Source organism: Tenrec ecaudatus, chromosome 14 (genome assembly GCF_050624435.1).
Source record: "Tenrec ecaudatus isolate mTenEca1 chromosome 14, mTenEca1.hap1, whole genome shotgun sequence".
Lineage (NCBI taxonomy): Eukaryota > Metazoa > Chordata > Mammalia > Afrosoricida > Tenrecidae > Tenrec > Tenrec ecaudatus.
In genome coordinates this window covers 90,993,776-91,016,927 of record NC_134543.1, presented here as the reverse complement: position 1 = coordinate 91,016,927, position 23,152 = coordinate 90,993,776, and the positions used below count along the sequence as shown (strand labels likewise).

The 23,152-nt window shown below is 49.4% G+C and overlaps 1 protein-coding gene across 2 annotated transcripts in view; it reads left to right on the top strand.

The window, feature by feature from the left end:
• The first annotated feature begins 415 nt into the window (after positions 1-415).
• SCG5 (secretogranin V) overlaps positions 416-23,152 on the top strand; it is a 67,469-nt gene continuing 44,732 nt past the window's right edge. For both annotated transcript variants that reach the window (XM_075532043.1, XM_075532044.1), the window contains exons 1-2: positions 416-500; positions 2,434-2,666. In XM_075532043.1, coding sequence (XP_075388158.1) covers positions 2,441-2,666 — 226 coding nt within the window. In that variant the 5' untranslated portion in view covers positions 416-500; positions 2,434-2,440. The remainder of the gene's footprint in view (positions 501-2,433; positions 2,667-23,152) is intronic.

Here is a 23,152-nt window from a genome sequence, read left to right as displayed (position 1 = left end):
TGATTTTCCAGGCTGTTAATAAAACTAAAGCAAAACTCACTGCTATACAGTCCGTTTTGAATCCTAGCGACAGAATAGACAGTAGAACTGCCCCTAGGGGTTTCAGAGACTGTCTTCACTAAACTAGAAAGCCTTCTTTCTCTGCAGCAGAGACTGGTGGATTCTAGGCATCACCCACTGCACCAGCAGGGCTGTTCTAGACGGTGGCAAAACTAGAGACAGTGCTTTTTCAGGGGGAAGTGGGGGCAGGGCACGGAAGTAGCAATCTGGCTTATTGTCTTTGGATAATTGCTTGTGAAAGGGGCAAATCTGTTCCAAGGGGTCGATGGGGGAGAATCCACCCTAGGGTGCGGGGCCCAGCGGCCTCCACCTGCTGGAGGCGGGGCCGAGGCGGAGCTAAGATGCGAGGGAGGTGACGCAGGAGGCACCCAGCTCGCCTGGCTCAGACCGACCCCGACAGAGGCCCAGACGCTGAGCAGCAACCCCAGGTCTGTCTCTAGGTGAGTCCTGCGCTGGCCGCGGCTGCCCCTACTGCTGCCCACCGGAGACACGCGTCTCCTTGGGGTCGGTGGCTTCCTGTGGAAATCCCCCGGCGGGGGGTCGGGCCAGACAAAGGATGGATGGGGATGGGGGCTTGGCTCTGCGTCAGGGGAGAGAGTGCCTGGAGGAGGAGATTGAGTGGCTCTGTCACAGCAGAACCGGGGATGGAAGTAAGACACACAGACATCTTGCATTCGGGCTGCAACGAAGAAAGATGGAGCAGGCGAGAGGCTGGTGCTGCCTCGGGCCTTCTCACCGCAGCCGCAGCCGCAACGAACTGCTTTTGGACCCTTTATCGCTAGAAGTGACCAGAGAAGGCCTTACCCCGAGGGGAATAGATGGGGAGAGAGTGAGCATTTCTGTTTCCAGGAGGGAAATACATGGCTTTGCAGCCACTAGAATGCCGGTAAGAGAGGGGCGATCAAAGAAAGGGTTGTGGGGCTTCTGCCTGAAGCATCCACCCTAAGCAGGCGCGGGGGTTCAGAGTGAGGCCTGCTGGAGGGGACATTGCCAATGCCAATATGTTCCTATGGGGCGCTGTCAGTGCCTGGCGTTGGGCTCGGTCCGCATACATGTGCTGGCACAATTACCTTCCTAGTCACCGTGGAAGGGGAAAATGCACTCACTTGCAGGGCTGAGCAGGCTTAGTTCATCCCCCTGCCAGATGGTAGGCAGTGTGTGTGTGTGTGTGTGTGTGTGTGTGTGTGTGTGTGTGTGTGTGTGTGTGTGTGTGTGTGTCCTTTGGATCTCAAAGGTAATAGATGATTGATAAGAGCAAATGTTCCACCAACCCTGCCTTTCTGCCCTTCCTTCCTGAGGAGCCATGGGGGTGATGCGCAGTAAGCATTGGGATGCTGACTGCAAGGTCAATAGTTCGAACCCACCAGCTGCCCTACAGGAGAAAGACGAGGCTTTCTTCTCCCGTAAACTTTGCCTCTCTGAACCCCCCTGGGAGAGTTCTACCCCATCTGTGGGTTGCTGTGAGTTGGAATTGACTTGATGGCAGTGAGTTTCTTGAGTGAAATCCTTCCTAAGGGCCCCAGTGGTCTGCTGGGGAAACATCAGACTGCTAACCACCAGGCTGGGGGTCACACCCAGCAGCTGTTCCCAGGGAGAAAGATGCAGCTGTCTGCTCCTGAAAAGACTTGCGTGTCCCAAAGTCACTGCCAACTCTGGCTCATCGCAACTCCGTCGGTAGGGTGGAACTGCCCCAGTGAGTTTCTGAGATTCTAACTTTACAGGCATGGAAAGCCTCGTCTTTCTCCCATACAAAGCCCCAGAAACCCTGCAGAGGAGCGCTGTGAGTCAGAATCGATTTACTGGCAGGTTGGAGTTGGAGGCGGCTTGGTGGTGCTGTGGGCGAGGTTGTTAACCACCAGGCCAGAGGTTCCAGTGTGCCCGCTGCTCCCATAGAGTCACCGTCTTGGCACCGCTATGCCGGGTCGCTATGAATTGGAATTGACTTGATGGCAGAGGTTGTTTGGAAACCCCTTCCTCCCCTGAAACTGGGACAGCCCTAAGAGGTCACGGTCCCTTTCCTCTCCCTGCCTCAAAATTGAAGCGAGCCGTGGGGTCTTTCCCTTCTTTTTTGTGAGAAAGAGCTGGTGAGAATGGTTGGGTCTGGGTAATGAAGCACACTGCGCCATGCAAGGAAAATGGAAAGCCGGCGAGAAGTGCTGGTCAGCTGACCTTCCCAAGAATGCCTGGACAGAGGGCAGGGGGAACCTCAGCCCGGTTTGCCCGTTTAAAGCCTCCCCCTGGCAGATGTCCTGCACAGACAAGACAACTGAAGACAAACGAGCCCTTGAACTGCCTCTTGGGGTGAGGGCGTGAGTGTGCACTCACCACTGCCCATTGCGCCTGACGGGCTTACACTTGATCTTTCTCTCGCAGGTTCAAAATGGTCTCCCAGAGGGTTTCTCTCCTGCTCTCCGGCTTACTGTTTAGCCTGGCACTTGGTTGGCCCCCGGCATCTGCTTACAGTCCTCGGAGCCCTGACCGGGTCTCCGAAGCGGACGTCCAGAGGCTGCTCCACGGCGTGATGGAGCAGCTGGGCATTGCCAGGCCGCGCGTAGAATACCCAGCTCACCAGGCCATGAATCTTGTGGGCCCACAGAGCATCGAAGGTATTGACTACAGTCTGCCAATTTTGAGTCTCTATTAGCATTTTAAATGTTTATGTTGAAATATGTCTATGTTTGAAAAATTCTGTGTCCTCTCTGGTTTTCTTTTTCTTTCTGGTTCTGCAGTATCTGCAGGTCATGCCCACAGAAGACTCTAAGTCTCATGAGGGCAGGCACCTTTACTGTCTAAATCCCAGCTCTAGCCCCAGACCTGAGCACAAGGTTTGGTAGGTGACATATACATAATGGGTGCTCCCTCCTGGTTGGCTGAAAGAAGTACCATCTACGGATAAATCTGAAGCCAGACCCCTTCTTAGCCCCTACTACTCCTCTTAGGGCAACTCTGCCCAGCTGGTGGCCTCTCGGAGTCAGGGCCAGCCAGAATTTGTAAAAGTGCCCAAAAGGCAGGCCCTGCAGGATCTTGTTTGGTTCATAGGGCCAACTCCATACCTAGGCAAGAGAGCTTTGAAGCTGGCTCCTGTGAGCTTGTGGTGGTGCACCAGGGAGGAGTCTTCATTCCATGTCTTTCTCTGCTTCCTTTCTGATTCTGAATGATCTCCTCCTCCACTGAGGCAGAGCCCCAAAGCAAGAGCAAGACTCTTTCATATTAAACCCCAGGGAGCACTTCCTTATAGTTCAAGGGCTTGCCCCCTGGCAGTGGGCCCTAGGGACAGCCCATAGGGGGACAGGAGTATTTCCTTCACACAGTCTCAACACACACACCCAGCTCAATGTCATTCCTTATGCCCTGGTGTCAGAGTGGGTACGAGGTGGGCTGCCACCAAAAGGTAGGCAGTTCAAAACCACCAGCGGCTTTGATGGAGAAAGAGGGGCTTTCTATTCCCCTGAAGAATGACAGTCTCAGAAACCCACAAGGGCAGTTCTCCCCTGTCCTCTAGGGTTGTCACGAGTCAGAATCAACTCGGCGGTGGCGAGTTTGGGTTTATGGTTTAAAGATGCGTAATATTGCCCAAGACTGCTATCTCCAAACACCTGCTTTCTGCTCTGGGCTCCTGTAAATTTCATGGGTGTTCATGAGGCCTGGCTCACATGTCTGTCCTGATACCCGGGTTTTTAAGCCATGGAGCACAGCAAACTCTGTAGGATTATTGTCTGTGTCTGTTGACAGTTGATTTCAGGAAGGAATTAAGAGAGATGTTTTGAATCAGCAAGCGTGCGAGCCTGGCACAGGGCTCAAACCAGAACAAATCCGCAGGGCTTCCTGCCACCCTCTTGGGAGAGAGTGCACATTTTTTTTTCAAGTGTTTCTTTTTTTTTAATTAATCTTTTTTTAAAACAATTTATTGGGGCTCATACAACTCTTATCACAGTTCATACATATACATACATCAATTGTATAAAGCACATCTGTACAGTCTTTGCCCTAATAATTTTTTTTCTCTTTTCTTTTTTTACATTTTATTAGGGACTGAGAGTGCACATTTTTGCCAGTGCCTGTCACCTGCTGTAGCTAGCATGCCCGTCCCTTTCAGAGCAGCTCATCTGACCACTTAATACCATTCATGCTTGGTTAGTCACCTTGCTGTTGGCCTGGAGACGACTTTACAGGTTCCTATTAGCACCTGGAGGCCTGATCTATGCTAGAAAAGAAACAGCAGCTCCCTGGGCTTGACAATCCTGTGATTCTCCAGCGCCTCCTGTTAACCGCAGATGGTTGGTTACCACACACGAGAGCTAACCAAATAGTGGGTGATTCCAGCCCTTCCGGAGGCACCTCAGAAGAGAGGTCTGACCATTTGCTTCCAGCAAGTCACAGGCATGAAGACCCTGCAGAGACTAGCTCTACTCTGCAGTCCATACGGACTCCCTTGAATCAGAATCAACCTGGCAGGAACTGGTTGCTCTATCTGCCACTGCGCAGGAGCCTGGGCCAGCTCTGCCCTGAAGGTTCACAGGGATGGGCTGGAGTGGGGTGTGTTGTTAGTGGTCCACGGCGTCCACTCTGAGTCATAGTGAGCCTCTATGTCAACAGTTCTCAACTGTAGGTTGTGACCCCTTGGGGGGGGGTGTCAAAAGACCTTTTCACAGGGGTTGCCCGATTCCTCATAGTAGCAACATGACAGTGATGAAGTAGCAATGAAAAGAATTTTGTGGTTGAGGAACTGTATTGAAGGGTCGCGGCAGGAGGAAGGTGGAGAACCCCTGTCACGGTGGATTCGGACTCAGAGAGTCTGTGAGACTAAGTAGCAGCACCGCCAGACATGGTTTTTCAGGCTGTCATTTTGTATGGAAGCAGATGGCCACATTGCTCTCCCAAGCACTAAACTAGCCGTTAGCAAAGGCTTACCCACTGCACTACCAGGGCTCATCTGTTATAGGTCTTGGCCCTCTTAGCTCTTAGAAAATTCACTAGGGCATGGCCTACTGACAGACTGGCAGCTCACTTCTCCAAAGCTAGACCCACCCAGAGCCACTGCCATAGAGTTGATCTAACTCACACTGGCCCTCAGTAGGGTTTCTGAGACTATAAATCTTCAAGGAAGCAGATAGTCTCATCTTCCTCCTGTGGAGCACCTGGGTGTGTTTGAACCACCAACCTTATGATTCGTATCCTCGTGCTTAACCCACAGTACCATCAGGGCTTCTTTGTCAAAGGCTCAAGGGTGTGTATATCCCTTCATTTTGCTAAGGCAGAGTCTCATATAATGTAACCACCAAGCAGTAACTATCCTGTCACCTTTGTCATCCAGCAAGGAAGTGGTATCCCCTTATATCCACAGGTCCCCTCTGTAATCAGAGAGAGGATTATGTAGCAATTCTACACTGTAAAATTCTCTTTACTGCAGCCTGGCTGAAAGCTAACAGAAGACAGTCTTACATGATACAATGTTATGGGGGAAAGAAACAATAACCTGCCCTGGACGCCAGCGTTTATTTGATTGAGAGTCTTATTCTTATGCATGTACTATGGATTCAACTAATCCACTTATTTTGTCTGGCAGTGGGTTTTCTGGTGTTTGATCAGGCTGATTTCCAGACTTTTATCCATTGATAAACATACAAGTGTACGCCGTTTCTTCCATCTCCCTTCCAGCAGGTTCAGCAGAGCTTCCAGAGTCAGACTAGAAAGCAAGGCCGTGTGATCTATGTCCAGACAGTTAGGCTAGAACGAACGGCCTGGTGTTCTACGCCCAACATCTCAAAGTCCAGCTAATGAACACCCTGTTGATGGCAACAATCTGATCTGAAATCCAACAGGGAGATAGCGCAGGGCCAGGTACCATGGGAGTGGAAACTGACCTGAAGACGGCTAACAACAAGAACAACAAAACTTTGTGAGGACAGGCCCAGGAGGGTCTCTGTGATTCATTGTCACCGCCTCAGACGTGACACGCGGCGCACAGAGGACAATCACATACCTCTCTGGTTGCCGGGTCTGCTCTGATTCAGTTAGCAATATCAGCCTTGCAGTTCGCTAACTCCTTCATGAAGATTCTCTCCGTTCTAAGAAGATCCGGTGGTACATTGGCTCATTGCCTGGCTGAGAGCTGAAAGTTTGGGGCTTCAGTCAACCCTGTGGTTGCTCGAAGCAGTGTGCTTCCATGAAGATCGCAGCGTTAGAAACCCAGGGGGCGGTTCCCCTCTGCTACACGGTTGCCTTGAGGCAGAATCAACTCAATGGCATGAGTTTGGTTTGGGGGTTATATTAGTTCTTAAAAATAGAATTAAAAACTAACATTTTAGTATACGAGATAGCCTAAGGAAATCACAATCTGGTTATGGAGGTCGTCTGTACCATTTAAAAAGAAAACTCTCCTTTGATGCCATCTTCCTTTTGTACCCTTTTTCTTACTGTCCCATTTTTCTGCTGCAGCTCTGGAAACAGGTCTAGACTCAGGTCAGCAGGGCCCTCCCTAGCATACCTGTTAATCCTGGAGGATTTCCGAAGTCGAGGAGCTTGCTGGTCACCGGAGAGGAAGTCATTTGCCAAAAACATCCTGAAAGGATTGGGGGTTAATTTTTCTTCTCCCTGGGCATTATATATATATTCTTACCCCAACACATGACAGAAACACAAAGTAAAGACAGTTACACAGGGACCTACTGGGTGGTTGAGATCAAAGCGGATGAGGGAGCGTTGACATCTTTGTGGAACATTTCCATAATCTCTTCATCCGAAGCCCACTAGTATGGGCTGTGTATTTTTCCCCTCCAACCTTGTTTCCTATTATTTTCTCTGCTCTTTGTCTGATTGTTGAGCCCTTTATGAGGTCGATGCACTATAAACATTTTTTTGGTGGCCTTTTGCTTTTGTTATAACTTTTTGCCCTGAATTAGGTGAAAGTTGACAGAGCAGACCGGGTTTCCATTCAGTAACTCATACAGTCTGTTTCATGACATTGACATTGCCAGCAATCCCGGCAATGTAACAACACCAATCCCCCTTCCTGCCTGTGTTTCTCGTTTCTGGTCCTCCTTTCCTAAACGTTCTGAACTTTGTTTGGGGGTAAAGACGGCTCTTATCTCACGTCGTTGTATTTTTAAGGAGCATGTGCCGTGTATACCAGGGGGTACCATCCCGCACCCCCACCCGGCCACCCCACACTGAATTTCACTGGGCAGAGCGGAGCTTTTGTAGTCGCATTTCTCCCACTGGGCGAGCATCGAGCAACTCGCTCTGAGTTAGTGACATCTCCTGGGAAGGTGCGCTCTGGTTACGTGGATTTTTTTGTGGAAGCAGTTTCACTGGAACCTTGTTTTTTGTGATGGCCGATACAAGAGAATAGTGTGGGGCTGTGAAATTTTGTTTCCTGCTCGGGAAAAATGCCATAGAAACTGCTGTGGTGTTGAGCACAGCTTACAAGGACAGCGCTGTGGGAAAAACCCAAGTGTACGAGTGGGTTTCTCACTTCAAAAGAGGTGAGATATTGATTGATGACAAACCTCATTCTTGACTGGACGAAAATGGCGACGTGCATTTGGAGCTCATTCTACCAGGTCAGATGGTTAACCACACTTTCTATTTAGGGGTTCTGGAAATATTGTATAGCAGTGTGCAACAAAAAAGACCTGATTTGTGGGAGACGGAGGACTGGTTTTGCCACCACAACAATGCACCTGCTCAACAGCCATCTGAATGTGCCACTTTTGGGCAAAAGAAAAACAACCCCAAACAACCCAGCATGTCTTCCTTGCCCACACACCCGACTCACCTGACCTCACTCCGTGCAACTTCTTTTTGTTTCCGTGAATGAAGAGGATCATGAAAGGACAGCAATTTGATGACTTAGAAAGGGTGAAGGAAAAAATGAGGGAGGTGCTGCTGTCAGCCATCCAAGCAGATAACTTTGAAAAAATGTTTTCAAGAATGGAATAGCAGATTTGACAAATGTATTAAGTATATTGGAAAGTCCCTTAAAGGTGATAATATTGTTTTGTAAAAAAAATTAAATACATAGCTTTGAAAAACTATTCCAGTTTTTTTTTGGGGGGGTGGCACCCCCTCATATTGTGCCCTGCAGAGACCAGTTGTTTGGCTGAAAAATTGAGCCACGGGGTTGAGTATGTGCTTTGGTGGCGAGGAAAATGGGAGCCGAGTACTGGCCATGCCATTTCCTAGCTGTGTGTGATCTTGGCAACTTTTGTAAGCCAACGTGTACTTGTGCTGATGGGGATTTCAGCCCACTGTTGGGCACCGTTTTAAGTCAATGGTTTGCAGACCAGCCTCCTATCACTGGGTGGATTATCGACCAAACTAAAAAGCAAACCCATGGCTTTCACATTAATTCATACTCATAGCGATGGTATAGGACTGAGTAGAACTGTCTGCTACGTTTCCCAAGGCTGTGCCCTACATAGAGGCTGATTCCTGAGGATGATCCACAGCAGGTTTTGAACCTTTAATGACTTGTTCTTGAGCTCGTGTTTGATGACTCGCCCTTCTAGCAAAGCGGTTGAAGTATCCAGTTCACCTCGTATTTCAGCATCGCTCCTTTTCCCCAAGCCCTCATTCCTCACTGGCCCCATGACCTAGCATAGTGGCTACTCTTCAATTATTCCTCAAAGCAAGTAGAGCCACCAGCTGGCAGGCAGCCTAATTCAAAAGCTATTCACTTTATTTGAAGTTTAAAACTTAATGGTAGTTCCCTCTACAATTTTAGACCTCCATATATTATAAGTAATATATTAAAATCTATTGATATAGCGATTCATTCACTATAAACCCCCAGACTCCAACCTCACTGCCATTGAGTTGATTTCAACTTTAGCAACCCTATAGGGCAGGGAAGAACTGCCCCTATGGGTTTCTGGGAGTGTAACTGTCCGCGAGTCGAAAGCCTCGTCATTTTCCCCGAGGAGCTGCTGATGGTTCCAAACTGCTGATCTTGTGGGGCTCCTCATTAATTAGAAGCATTTGATAATTTTGAGTTATTTTAAATCTGTATTTAATAAAAGCTCGCCGCCGTTGAGTTGATTTCTGCTCTTAAGTGACCCTGTATGAAAGGGTAGGACTACCCCTTTGGGTGTCCCAGACTGTAACTCTCTCTTCACAGGAGTAGCAAGCCCTGTCTTTCTCCGAAGGAGTGCGGTAGTTTTGAACTACGGACCTTGCAGTAACAACCCAACTTGTAACCTACTGTGCCTACTGAGCTCCTTTTAAATCTACCAAACACTACAATAGTAAATCCCTTGGAGTTCTAAGATTTTTTTAGTAAAATAAAGAGAACCATTGTTTTTCTTAATAAATATTGCGTGGAGGAAGAATCCTTTGTAAGGCCTGTTAGCCAGCCTTTGCCCTGCCCGAAAGGGATGCAGTACCGTATGTCTCCTCACGGTGGCACCAGTTGCTTCCCATTTGAAGGATGAAGGTCAAGCAGAAGTGAAAACCGAGGAACAATATCCCAACCTCTCTTAGTTCCTGGCTACGGATGTCTGCAATTCAAGGAGAGAGTAGAGCTAACTCTTGACCCAGGCATCCTGACTAAAGCAGGTTTCTTCTTGTTGTTGTTAGATACCTTTGAGTCGATCCAGCTCATAGTGACCCTGTGTGCCACAGAATGAAACTCTGCCGGGTCCCGAGCCAATCTCCCATTTGTTCTTGTTGCAGCCACTATGTCAGTCCGTCTTGTCCAGGGCCTTCCTCTTTTCCCCCACCCCTCTGCTTTACCGAGCACGAGGTCCTCTCCAGGGCTGAGCTTTGTAGATTTCATGTCCAAAGACCAAGAGATGAAGTCTCACCATCCTTGCCTCTAAGGACCACTCTGGTGGGACTTCTTCCAAGACAGATTGGTTTGCTTTTTTGGCAGTTCATGCTACTTTCTATATTCTTTGCCGACACAAGTTCAAATGCACCGGATTTTCTTCAGTCGTCCTTGTTCAGTGTACAACTTTCATATGCATATGACGCCATTGAAGAGGCCATGGCTTGGGTCAGGCGCACCTTAGTTCTCTAAGTAACATCCTTGCTTTCCAACACTCTGCAGAGGTCTTGTGCTGCCCCCATGAGGATTCATTGTGGATCCAAGCAAGACAAAATCCTTAATGACTTCAATCTCTTCTGTTTCTCTTGATGTTCCCTATCGGTCCAGCTGTAAAGATTTTGATTTTATTGACATGGAGTTGTCATCCACACTGAAGACCTGCAGTCCTTGATCTTCATCAGCAAATGCTTCAAGTCCCGCTCACTTTCAGCAAGCAAGACTGTGCCATCTACGCATTGCAGGGTGTTAACAAGCCGTCCTCCAATCCGGATGTCTCATTCTTCTTAACATAATCCAGCTTCTCTGACCATTTGCTCAGCATACAAATTGAATGGGTCTGATAGGAGGGTAACCCCCTGCTACACGCCTTTCTTGATTTTACACCACGCAGTGTGCCCTTGTTCTATTCGCACAACTGCGTTTTGATCTGTGTATGGGTTCTGCATGACCACAGTGAAGGGTTCTGGAATCCCCGTTCTCCTTAAGGCTGGTCATAGTTTGTTATGCTCCACACCGTTGAGTGCCTTGGCATCATCAATGAAACACAGTGCACATCTTTCTGGTCTTATCCTCTTTCAGCAATGGTATCCTGTACATACTCTCTTTTGAATCTGGCCTGAACTTCTGACAGATCCGTGCTGCCACCTCTACTGGATGATCTTCAGCAACTTTTTACTTGCATGTGGTATCAATGATAGTGTTTTATAATCTGCTCATGTTGTTGGGTAACCTTTTTTGGTAATGGTACAAATATGGACTCCTTCCAGTTAGTTGGCCAAGTAGCTTTCCTCCTGCAGTCGGCATCATAGTGTGTGTTTTGTGAGATGGAGGAGGACTTTGTGGACTGGTGTTGGACATATGGGCTGATGTTGGACTTGTGGGCTTGGGCAGCACTGGGCTGGGATGCTTTTCTTTTCTAAACATTTTATTAGGGGATCATACAACTCTTATCACAATCCATACATACACCAATTGTGTAAAGCACATCTGTACATTCTTTGCCCTCATCATTTTCAAAGCATTTGCTCTCCACGTAAGCCCTTTGCATCGGGTCCTCTTTTTTTCCTCCTCCTTCCCTGCCCCCCCTCCCTCGTGAGCCTTTGATAATTTAGAAATTATTATTTTGTCATATCTTTCCCTGTCTGACGTCTCCCTTCACTCCCTTTTCTGTTGTCTGTCCCCCAGGGAGGAGGCCACATGTAGATCCTTGTAATCGGTTCCCTCTTTCCAACCCACTTACCCTCTACCCTCCCAGTATCGCCCATCACACCCCTGGTCCTGAAGGTATCATCCACCCTGGATTCCCTGTGCCTCCAGCTCCTATCTGCACCAGTGTACAACCTCTGCCCCATCTAGACTTGCAAGGTAGAATTTGGATCATGATAGCTGGGGGGTGGGGGGAGAGAGGAAGCATTTAGGAACTAGAGAAAAGCTGCATTTTTCATCGTTGCTACATCGCACCTTGACTGGCTTGTCTTCTCCTCTAGACCCCTCTGCAAGGGGATCTCCAGTGGCCAACAAATAGGCTTTGGGTCTCCACTCTGCACTCCCCCCTTCATTCACTCTGGTAAGATTTTTTTTTCTCTGATGATGCCTGATAACTGATCCCTTCAGAACCACGTTATCACACAGGCTTGTGTGTTCTTCCATGTGGGCTTTGTTGCTTCTGAGCTAGATGGCCGCTTATTTACCTTCAAGCCTTTAAGACCCCAGATGCTATCTCTTTTGATAGCCAGGCACCATCAGCTTTCTTTGCCACATTTGCTTATGCACCTGTTTGTCCTTAGCGATCGTATCATGGAGGTGTGCACCCAATGATATTTTCTTAATGTACACTCACCCTTTATATAAAACTCTCTCATATATGAGTTTCTGTGGATTTGTTTCTCTAAAGTACCTAGACTCATACAGTGGCCATGAGTCAGAATCGACTCGATGGCAGTGGGGCTTCGGTCCTTTACTTGTGAAGAAGACACAGAAAACCAGCCCAACTATGGAAACAAAGGTCTCGACCCCTTTGGGAGTTAAATGACCCTTTCACAGGGGTCGCCCGATTCATCACAGTAGCCAAATTACAGTTATGAAGTTGAAATGAAAATAATTTTATGGTTGGGGGGGTCACCACAACATGAGGAACTGTATTAAAGAGTCACGGCATTAGGAAGGCTGAGAACCACTGCTCTTTGTGAAGGTCTCACTAGCAAGACAGATGGGTGCCTGGGTAGACCTTCCTGGAAGTATGTAGAGCCCAGAGCAGGTGAACAAGCTTTTATTTTTCTATGGAGAGTGACTTGCTTACATCTATAAAAACAATGCTGTGTATTTTATAGATTGTGGATCTCAAATAGTCTTCATGCTTGTCCTGCTCACAGGGCCATGCCGGGCCTCTCCATCACATCCTTGAGACAGGCAAGGGGCCGGCGCAAGGACTCCTAGCTGCACTTTGTAAGCTTGGAAAGAAGCTTAGAGAACAGTGGTTTACCTCGGGACACAGCTAGTGTTTGCATGTGGGTCCTCAGCCTGCGCCCGCCCCTGGTGTTCTGCTCTGTGCAGCACATCCCACTGCTGGTTACAGTCACAGATGCAGATGGGGTTGATTTGAGATCAGACTGTGAAACCAGGGTTCTCTGTCAGGAGAGTCCCCCACCTGAGCTCAGGGTTGATACGCCTGTGAATTTGCTTTCATGGACTCTTTGTGGATCAGCATTTACGATGAGGAAATTGCTTGTCTTAGACTCTGTGTCTGCCTTGGTTTTTTTTTGGGGGGGGGGGTTCTGGGGGGGAATGGGGGATGGGTGTCAGGGCTCTACTACCAGAGCAGGGCAGATAGTAGACACTCTGGGTTGAAGTGACTCACTACACATACTCCTTTCAAACCAGACGAGCCTATGAGAAATCGACACTGAGACTAGTGTCGTTCCTATCAAGATTACCCAAGTGGTTGGATTCATTTGGATTCGCTTTCACTGTTGTGCTTGTTGTTGGGTGTCATCCAGCAGATTCTGCCTCCTAGCAAACCTGTGGGGCAGAGTTGAACTGGCCCGAAGTGTTTCCTTGGATGACATCTTTTTTTTTTTTTAATTTTAACAATTTATTAGGGGCTCATACAATTCTTATCACAGTTCATACATATACATACATCAATTGTATAAAGCACATCTGTACAGTCCCTGCCCTAATCATTTTTTTCTCCTCTTTTCTTTTTTTACATTATATTAGGGACCCAGGATGACATCTTTATGAGAGCAGGTCACCAAGTCTTGGGACTGGGGTGGGGAGGGGGCTCGAACTGCCAACCCTTTGGTTAGCAGCCAAGCGCCTAGCCAGTACTCCTTAACCCACTGCCATCAAGTTCATTCCAGCTCATAGCTACTCTGTATAGGGTTTCTGAGGCTTTAAATAAATCTTGTTTGTTGCTCTATAAGGTTATCTTTATTCAATTGGTTGATTAGTCTACTTCACAAAGAGGCTTTCTAAATCTTTGCAGGAGCAGCCAGTCTCCTCTTTCTCCCTCAGAGCGGCTGGTGGATTTGAACTGGGGACCCTGTGGTTAGCGACTAAATGCTTACCTGACAATGTCATCAAAGCTCCTACTTTTCAACAGTAAGAATGCAAAATTAATTATTAAAAAAAACTGTACCTGCTTACTTAGGACTGCAGGTTCATACAAAGCACCTGAAAGCATCCTGGAGCTCCACGAGCCTGCCCTAAGGAGGCCAAAGGAACGTTCTCTCGTCTACCTTACATCGCTCCTAACTCCTAGAGAGCTTTGGGGAAAACAGCTTTTCTTTTATTTTCTTACCACCCCCTCCTTCATAGCACTTCCATGAGCGGCTGGGCATGGAGATGGATCTGGGCATGGAACATCCTAGAAAACAGGATAGCAACCAAGCACTGGGGCTTGGATGGTTCTCACCTGTGGAAGCGTGGAGCTCCCCCCACCGCCCCAGGGTTTTCAGCAGCTGATTTCTCTCAAGGTGCCTCCGGGTGGGCTTTCCGTTAGCGCCTGAGGGTATCTGTCATTTGTGCCACCCAGAGACTCACGCCGCACTGCCATCAAGTGGATTCCGACTCACATCGCCCAGCTAGGCTGGAGCAAGTCGAGCTGCCCCAGTGGGCGTGTGAGGCTGTAAGTCTTCATGGGAGCAGCTGGTGGGTGTGAAGTGCTAATCTTGTGGTTGCCCAGCCCACTGGGAACACACTCTGCCGCTTAGGGACTCACCATAGGGGCTAACAACTCCTCTCTCTCCACTGATCACATCCGTATTCTTTATCTGGACTTGGGGCAGCCCAGCAGGATTCCTCTTGCCTCTGGGGGAGCCTTTTCTCAAGAGCCTTCTAAGTTCCTTGTACAAATAAGCTTTGGGCTGGGATCCTCCCAGGTGTGCTGGTTCACCTGAGACCCCGAGTATGTTCAAGCTGGACCCCGTCCCCCTCTGTTTCCATGGCCTGGAGATGGCACAGGGCAGCAAGAAGTGGGTGGAGCCCCCAGAGAAGCTACAAGGAGCAATTTCCCACAGATCACTCACAAAGTGGATCATGCACATGTACTAGTCCCCAATTTGCAAAAATCCTTTCCTGGACTCAGTCTCCTTGGATATAGCCTCGGTAGAGGTGAAAATGTTTAAGGGGCCCACAGGGGCCTGGTGGGGAGCCTGACGGGTGAGGTGAGGAGCCAGCGGTATCCAAATGCGATGTCTGGACCGAGTCCTCTTCTGCCCCACCCATGTAGACTTGGACAAGCTTGCGATATTTAGCTGAGAAATGATAATGAAGCCGGGAGTTATGGTCAACCGCATGTGGATCCGGGCAGGTGAGGTTTCAGGAATGTGACTCTTCAGGAAGCAAACTGCCTGACAAGATGCCCGCTTGTAACAAATGTGTGCAAATATCGTGGGCACCGCAGACTCCAAAAAGTGAGCGATGGCAAGAGGCTGGGAGCAGACCGGAGGGTTGGCACCACAGGGAAACTGAGCTCGCAGGTTTCTTTTAAGTCCCATTTTCATATATATAAATCATTTTATTGGGGGCTCGTACAACACTTCTCACAATTCATACATCCATCCATTGTGTCAAGCACATTTGCACATTTATTGCCATCACCATTCTCAAAACATTCACTTTCTACTTGAGCCCTTGGCATCAGCTCCTCCTTTTCCCCCTCCCTCCCTGTCCCCCCTCCCTCATGAACCCTTGATAATTTATAAATTATTATTATTTTGTCATATTTTACACTGCCCAATGTATCCCTTAACTCACCTTTCTGTTGTCTGTTCCCCAAAGGAGGTTATCTGTAGATTGATTGTAATTGGTTCTCCCTCTCTACCCCACCTTCCCTCCACCCTCCCGGTATCGCCACTCTCACCACTGGTCCTGAAGGGATCCTCTGTTCTGGATTCCCTGTGTTTCCAGTTCCTATCTGTACCAGTATACATCCTCTGATCTGGCCATATTTGTAAGGTAGAATTGGGATCATGATAGAGGGTGTGGGGAGTGGACAGGAAGCATTTAAGAACTAGAGGAAAGTTGTATGTTTCATCGGTGCTACGCAGTACCCTGACTGGCTCATCTCCTCCCTGTGACCCTTCTGTAAAGGAATGTCCAGTTGCCCACAGATGGGCTTTGGGTCCCTCATCTGCACCCCCCCCCATTCACAATGATATGATTTTTTCCCCCTTGATGTCTGATACCTGATCCCTTCGACACCTCATGATCACCCAGGCTGGTGTGCTTCTTCCCTGTGGGCTTTGTTGCTTCTCAGCTAGATGGCCGCTTGTTTACCTTCAAGCTGTTAAGACCCCAGACACTCTATGTTTTGACAGCCGGGCACCATCAGCTTTCTTCACCACACTTGCTTATGTATCCATTTGTCTTCAGTGATCATGTCAGGAAGGTGAGCATCATGGAATGCCACTTTAATAGAACAAAGTGTTCTTGCACTGAGGGAGTACTTGAGTGGAGGCCCAATGTCTGTCTGATACCTTAATACTAAGCCTATAAATAGATGCACATAGATCTATTTCCCCATCATCATATATAAATATATTTACATATGAACATGCCTGTATTTAGACATCTATAAATGCCCTTTCCTCCTAGTTCTTTCCTCTGTTTTTTTACTTTCCTCTTGTCCCACTATCATGAGCATGCATTTTTGACCACAGGGTGTCATGTGATTTCAGTAGAGGATACACCACCTGTGTGTCTGAGGGTGGTGGGGACCTTGGATAATTTAATGGAAGGCACAGGGGCAAGAAGCCTCAGAAGACAAGCTGTGCTGCCTTGGGCACGTTCCCTATGCTCCGGGAGGTCCTGGGTCCTGATCTGAACACATCCCGCCCATCTCCTCATAGCTCAGATTGGCGGCCAAATGACATAAAGCTGTACATCCTAATGGGACACATGCTGAGCCGCCTTCCCAGACTCGCTCATCTTTCCTCAGGCCTCATGTGTTCCCAGGTGCAAACAGCCCTCAGAGATGACAGGTGGTTGTGTCCTCCCCAGCAGGCTGTGGAAGAACAACCCCCAAGAGTCCCGTATTAGATCTTAGAGCAGCGGTTCTGGTTCTCAACCTGTAGGTCACGACCCCTTCGGAGGTCTAATGACCCTTTCATAGGGGTCTCCTGATTGATAATAGTAGCAAAATGAGAGCTATGAAGGAGCAATGAAAATAATTTTTTGGTTGGGGCCTCAGCACAACATGAACTGTGTTAAAGGGTCGCAGCATTAGGAAGGTTGAGAACCACTGCCCTAGAGGAATCAGATTCCCAGCAGATTGAATGAAAGGCTGGGCATTCCCGTCAATGCTGGTGATGGGAACTTAGCATGCTCCTGAGGCTAGAAGCTTCCTGGAAAGCCTGATGCGCAGCAACTCTCCCTCCTCACGCACTCTCCGTCCTTGCCCTTGTGACGGCATACATGTCACTTCTGCCATGCAATTGGTAGTCAATCAGTGGGGAAGCCCACGGTGACGCATGCTCGGGGGAGCACAAGCAGTATCAGGGTAGAAGTGGTGCCGACGGATTCACAAGCATGCTTTCCAGTAGCTGCCCCTGGCTGGCATCTCTGGGAGCGTGGGACCATCCTGTCCTGCACCAGACATCCATCAGGATGCTCTCGGTTGCCCTTGAGTGGATTCTGGCACACAGTGACCCCCCACGTGGGCAGGGCAGATCTGCAGCAGGGCGTTTCCACGCCTGGGGCCTTTCTGAAAGCACATCTCCAGGGCTGTCTTCCAGGTGTCTCTGGGTGAGGTCCAACTGTCACCTCCCAACCAGGAGTCCATGCTGGACTGTTGGTATAACTCAGGGAGTCACCTGTGGCAATTGCCCCTCACATTTTTATGTCACCATGATTGAGTGCCTACTTGTTGGAGGAAACCAGCCTCCGACAACAGAAGGGCCAGTCGGTATTTAAAGGTGATAGTAAAGTCATAGAGGAGAAGAAAGATAGGAGAGAGAGAGAGAGAGAGAGAGAGAGAGAGAGAGAGAGAGAGAGAAATAAAGGAGTCAGATACCTTTTATGGTAGCATACTCACCCCAGCTCCTCTTGATGGACCACGTGGAACTGGGGGAAGAGAGAGCGAACCTTTACTATGTTGGGGCATTTAGAGGTAGCCATAAGACATGCATGTTCAGTAGTTACATGTGCCACAAGGTGGGTGGTACTACATTAAGGTCCCTGAGCTCATTGGTGAGGAAACCTAATACCTGTATTGGGGGAAGGCATGAGGGGGCTTGGGAAGAGATAGCAACAGGATGTCTGTCTCCATAGAGAGATAAAATCAGCCATGTGCTCACTTTAAGGCTGCATCGCTGTTAGGGGAGAATCGGGGGAACAGTATTTAAAGCAGGATAATGTACTTGGACTTTACCTCTAACTTACCTAAGTGGCGGCTTTCCTGCCGTGGAATACCAGCTGTCCAGATTTCCCTCTGTCACAGTTAGGGAACAGAGTCCTCGCCGTATTCCCCCCCCTCACCACCACCTCCCCATTCGTTTCCCACACCTGCTCGGTACCAGGTCTTGCACATTTGAAAACCCAATAATTATCTTGTCCAGTGGATTGAACGTAGGATATTTTATGCAATGGACAAGCTCCAGGCACGCTCTCCTTGTATCCTCTTGGTAAAGGCTAATTAGACAAAGAAATCGAACAGTCGCCTGGAGCATCAGCAATAGAGTAGGGTGGTTTTTTTTCATGCCTCCATGTCCTGGCTGCATTTTTCCCTGGGCACTTCTGTGTGGACTCCACCAGTGTACAGATGCGAGAGCGAGAGCGAGAGCGAGAGCGAGAGCGAGAGCGAGAGCGAGAGCGAGAGCGAGAGCGAGAGCGAGAGCGAGAGCGAGAGCGAGAGCGAGAGCGAGAGCGAGAGCGAGAGCGAGAGCGAGAGCGAGAGCGAGAGCGAGAGCGAGAGCGAGAGCGAGAGCGAGAGCGAGAGCGAGAGCGAGAGCGAGAGCGAGAGCGAGAGCTCTCGAGAGCACACCATGGACTCTGTTGGCAGGCAGGGCCTGCTCAGTGGCTGGGATACAAGCTGCCTTCTGGCGATCAGCTAAGTGGAGTAGCGGGCCCATCCTGTGTGTGCCGTCTTGCTCAGCCCTGAGCTGTGCTCTCAGTTTCTGTCGCGGAGCGTTGTGGATTCGTCTTTTCATCTTCGTGTCCCTTGTAAGTTCAGTTGTTCGGGTGGTGCGGTGGGTTAAGTGTTTGAAGTACTAACCTAAAGGTCCGTGGTTCAACCCCTCCATTCGCTGTCTGCTCTGGTAAATATTGACAATCTTGGAAACTATCCCTGGGGGGTTGCCAGGAGCCAGAATTCATTCAATGCCAATGGGTTTGAATGTGTGTGTGTGTGTGTTTGTGTGTGTGTGTGTGTGTGACACCCTGCTTGTGTCTAAATGGACAGAACAGCCAGAAGAAGCCAGTCTACTCTGTCCTGCAGGGCCACAAGGCTTCAGAATTAACTTGGTGGCAGTGGGTTTGGTGGAGGAACTTAAGTTCCGTGAACACACATTGCCGTCCTAGTACAAGCCCTGGGAGCAGCAGACAAGGGTTTCTATTACTCAGGGCCCTAACCTCGCCCCAGGAGACTGCCTGCCTTTCACAGCCCCCTGCACCTTGCCTTCCGGGGTCCCCAGCACGTTCTCGTTGCAGAGAGAGTTGCGGTTGTTGTTGCTAGCTGCCACGCACAACAGAGCCAAACCCCGCCTGGCCTGCGTCACCTTCACCCTTGGCACGCTGGAGCCCACTGTGGCAGCCACTGCGTCAGCCCTTTCTCCTGGAGGGTCTTCATCTTGGTCGATGGCCCTCGGCTCTACCAAGCTGGACGGCCTTTCCTAAGGACAGAGGCTGCCCCAAGGCTGCAGACAGTCTGGATGGCCGCAGCAGCTGTGGTGGGGCCGTGGTGATCGGATCTTCTTCTGTGCCCGGGCGAACAGAAATCAAGATGGGATCGGAGAGGATGCAGGCAGAGGGTTCTGCGGTCATTGGGCGGCCACCGAGCCCACATGAGAACCGAGGGACTGCGACTCTCGCGGTGCTTAACACGGTGCAGCTCCACCTCTTCCAGGTAGTTGCTTAGGGTGACGCAGTCGATTATCCGCTCCCAGAGGGTCGGCCGGAACCCTCGAGAGCAGCTGTGGTGCCAGGGAGTGGTGGGAAGAGGGATTTCTCACGGCAGGTAGCCAGCGCCCTCAGCCCTACAGGCATGACGGAGCGCTCACGCATGTGGCCGTTGCCTTGATCCGTACCAAAGCTTTCCTTTGCCCGAGAGGCAGAGGCTGTGGTGGAGGGGACAGTCCCGCTGCCTGCAGAGGCCCAGGGGACCACTCTGGCGCCATCGTTTTGGGGTGACAGCCCAGCAGGCCTGCGTCAATAAGCTTTGCGCGATTTGGACCGGGGTGAATGACTTATGTTTCCCTCCGGATGCTGCAGGAGTGGACAGGCCTGCTGCGCAGGCTTCCTCCGCTGGAAACTCCCCGAGAAGCCTGGCTCCTGAATTGAGCCAGCGGGGCTCTCTCCTCCTGCCTTGTGCTTACCCTCGCCTTCTTTGACAAAAACAAAAAACACCCTACAGCAGCCCATGGGAGGGCCCTGTGCTGAGTCCGTCCAGGCTCTGGGCATAGTCGCTGAAGTGTGCAAATATATGTCTGCGAATGTTCCCGAAGGGACGGGGATAAAGCAGTGATCTTGACAGCAGTTGATACATTGTTCCAATATCGGAAGGACATGGTTTTGGGGATTTTGGGTTTTTTTGCACATGGAGTCAGTGAAGAGAATGCTTGGCAGTTGGCTCCTCTTGAACTACATCTGTGTACAGCGCACTGGAGCCTGGTGAGCGCCTCCTGGCATTTCTTACAGGCCGAGTTTGGGTGCGTAAGGGCCTGGGTTGTGGGTGGCAGAGGTGTGTCTGCAGCCAGGGAGCGGTCAGCTAGCACCCAGGCCCATGGCTCTGATAACATTGGGTTATCAGTGTCTGCCTCCCCACCCAGGCCATTGTCCCTACTTGCTCAGGACTTTGGTCCATGAACTAACTGTTGACGCCCGCTTGTGGGTGTATGTGTGTGTGACACTAGTTTTCCATTTCCTGTTCTCACAACTTTCGGAAGCAGATTGTATATGCCATTGGTTACATTGCTCATTTCATCCTGTGTATGATACTTCACATCTTTTTACACTTCATATTACACCAGGATCCCTTTCTTTTATCATAAAATAAATATAATCATCACTGTTAAACATGAGCATTGATCTTCAAGTTTAGACGAGTTTAAACGTATTTTAAACGTAAACATTTCAGAATGTTAGACATGCAGTAGTTTGCCAGCCAATCCCATCTTACTCGACAGCGCCCCTGCAGGACGGAGCAGAATGGCCCCTGTGGGTTTCCAAGCCTGTCCATCTTCGCAGGAGCAGAAACCTCACCTCGCTCCCTTGAATCAGGCATCAACTCCATGGCAGTGAGTTTCAGTGAACTTCTTTGCACAGAAATCTCTGTAGATGCTGATTAAATTCTCTAGGGCATATGTTTCTATGAAAAGAATAATTGGGTCAAGCTGTGTGCGTGATTTGGAGGCAGAATTTACTCTCTGTTGGCAAATAGCTTTCCAGCAATGTTGGACCAATGCCTTCACCTCTCTTCTCTCTGGAGTTCTCCTGCTTGCTCAGAGAAGAGATTTTCTTCTGGCCTTTGAATCTGACAGTCAACTACTCTAAACGTCATCTCATTAAAAACAAAATTGAACATCTTTCCATCTTATTTTTGTTGCGATGGTGGAAACCCACCACACATAAACTCGGGAAGCACAGGGTCCCCCCTTTAAAGCGTTCAACTCACCCACCTTCCCGTTCCCTTTGGACATTCATTCCAAAGACTGACCCAGAATCCTGCGACCTGCAACTATTTGTGTCTGACTCTATTTCTGGTCACACTTCAAGGGTTGTCCCTGTGGACATGACATCACGCGTACACCAGCACGTCACTCCTTTGTGTGGCTGAATGCCAGTCCACTGAGTGGATGGGCCATTCATGCATGAACGGATGAACTTGGGGTTGTCCCCACTCTTGGGCAATTGTGCAGAGAGCTGCTGTGAACGTCTCCACACCAGTTTGTGTCTGAGTTCTTTGGGATGCCTGCTTGAGATTGCCATTGCTGGGTGATATGATCATTCTGTTAATTTTGGGGAGAACTGCCAAGCCATTTGCCTGGGCATCCATTCATTTCACATTCCCACCAGCCGTGCACCCACATTCCGATGCCCCCACATCCTCACCAACATGAGATAGCCATCCATTGTAGCCGTTTGGTGTCTTCATTGCTGAAGTGCTTGTTAAAAACATGCGGTGGTTCTTTATTAGCTCTACTTGTGTCTAACTGCTTTCAGGTGGTTCAGCACTGGGCTGTTACCCACAAGGCCAGCAGTTCGAAACCACAAGCAACTCCTCAGAAGAAAGACGGGGCTTGCTACCCCCGTAAGCAGTTACAGTCTCGGAGACTCACAGGGGCAGTTCTACCCTGTGCAGAAGGGTCCCTATCAGTGGACATGGACTTGGTGGACGTGAGTTTGGTTTGGGTTTTCTTTCATGTAGGCTTATCGCTGAAGTTTTCTAAGCTTCTTAAGAGCAATGAAGAGTTTTGGAGGAAGGGTTGGGAGATGACAAAGTAGAAGAAAACGCGGTTGAATGAGTTGGGGGTCACATTGACTAGAATGAACTCAGCCGGAACTCAGAAATAAAGAGGGAAGGAAAGCCGTGGGACAGCCAGAGGGGGACATGCTGCAGAGATCAGCTCAGAGAGTTCCTGTGAGTGACCACAAGGTGGCGCCATCGGCCTGAGACGATTTGACTGCTCTGGTGTGGGAGGGTGAGTGGAGGGATCAGGAAGTGATCCTAATGTGGATGAGCGGATAAGGCTGTTGGGTGGTATTCATTCACACACCTAGCTCACAGGCTGGGTGCTGGCAGTTACCTGGTGATGGTCACTAATAAATGAGTGTGTGTGTAGAAGGGTGAGAACTCCAAGACAAACCCTACATAGAAGACGTACGTATGTGGTGTGTGTTCTGATTCCCGGGATACAAGACAAGGCTTTCAACTACTGTACAGAGTTCCAGTCTCAGAAGCCCACTTGTTCACAGACTCAGTCAGGACGTAAGCCTAGGGGCCCAATCCTTTGCCTCCTCCCATGCTTTACCCAGCACTGTTGGATAAGTGTGGGCCTGGTAACTGCTAGGTGAGCAGTTCAAAACCCCCAGCCACTTGGTGGGAGAAAAATGAGGCTGTCTGCTCCCATAAATCCTCACAGCTTCAGACCCCCTGGGTAGGGTCGCAGTGAGGGGGTATCAGCTGGGGGGCAGTGGGTAAATGCAGTCCCCAGAGTTTGCCCTTTTCATTTTCCAAAGTGAAAAGGCCTGACTCTTCTTTCTCTTGTAAATCATTTTATTGGGGGCTCTTACTGTTCTTATCGCAATCCACACATCCATGTGTCCAGCACATTTGTACATATGTTGCCATCATCATTTTCAAAACATTTTCTTTCTACTGGAGCCCTT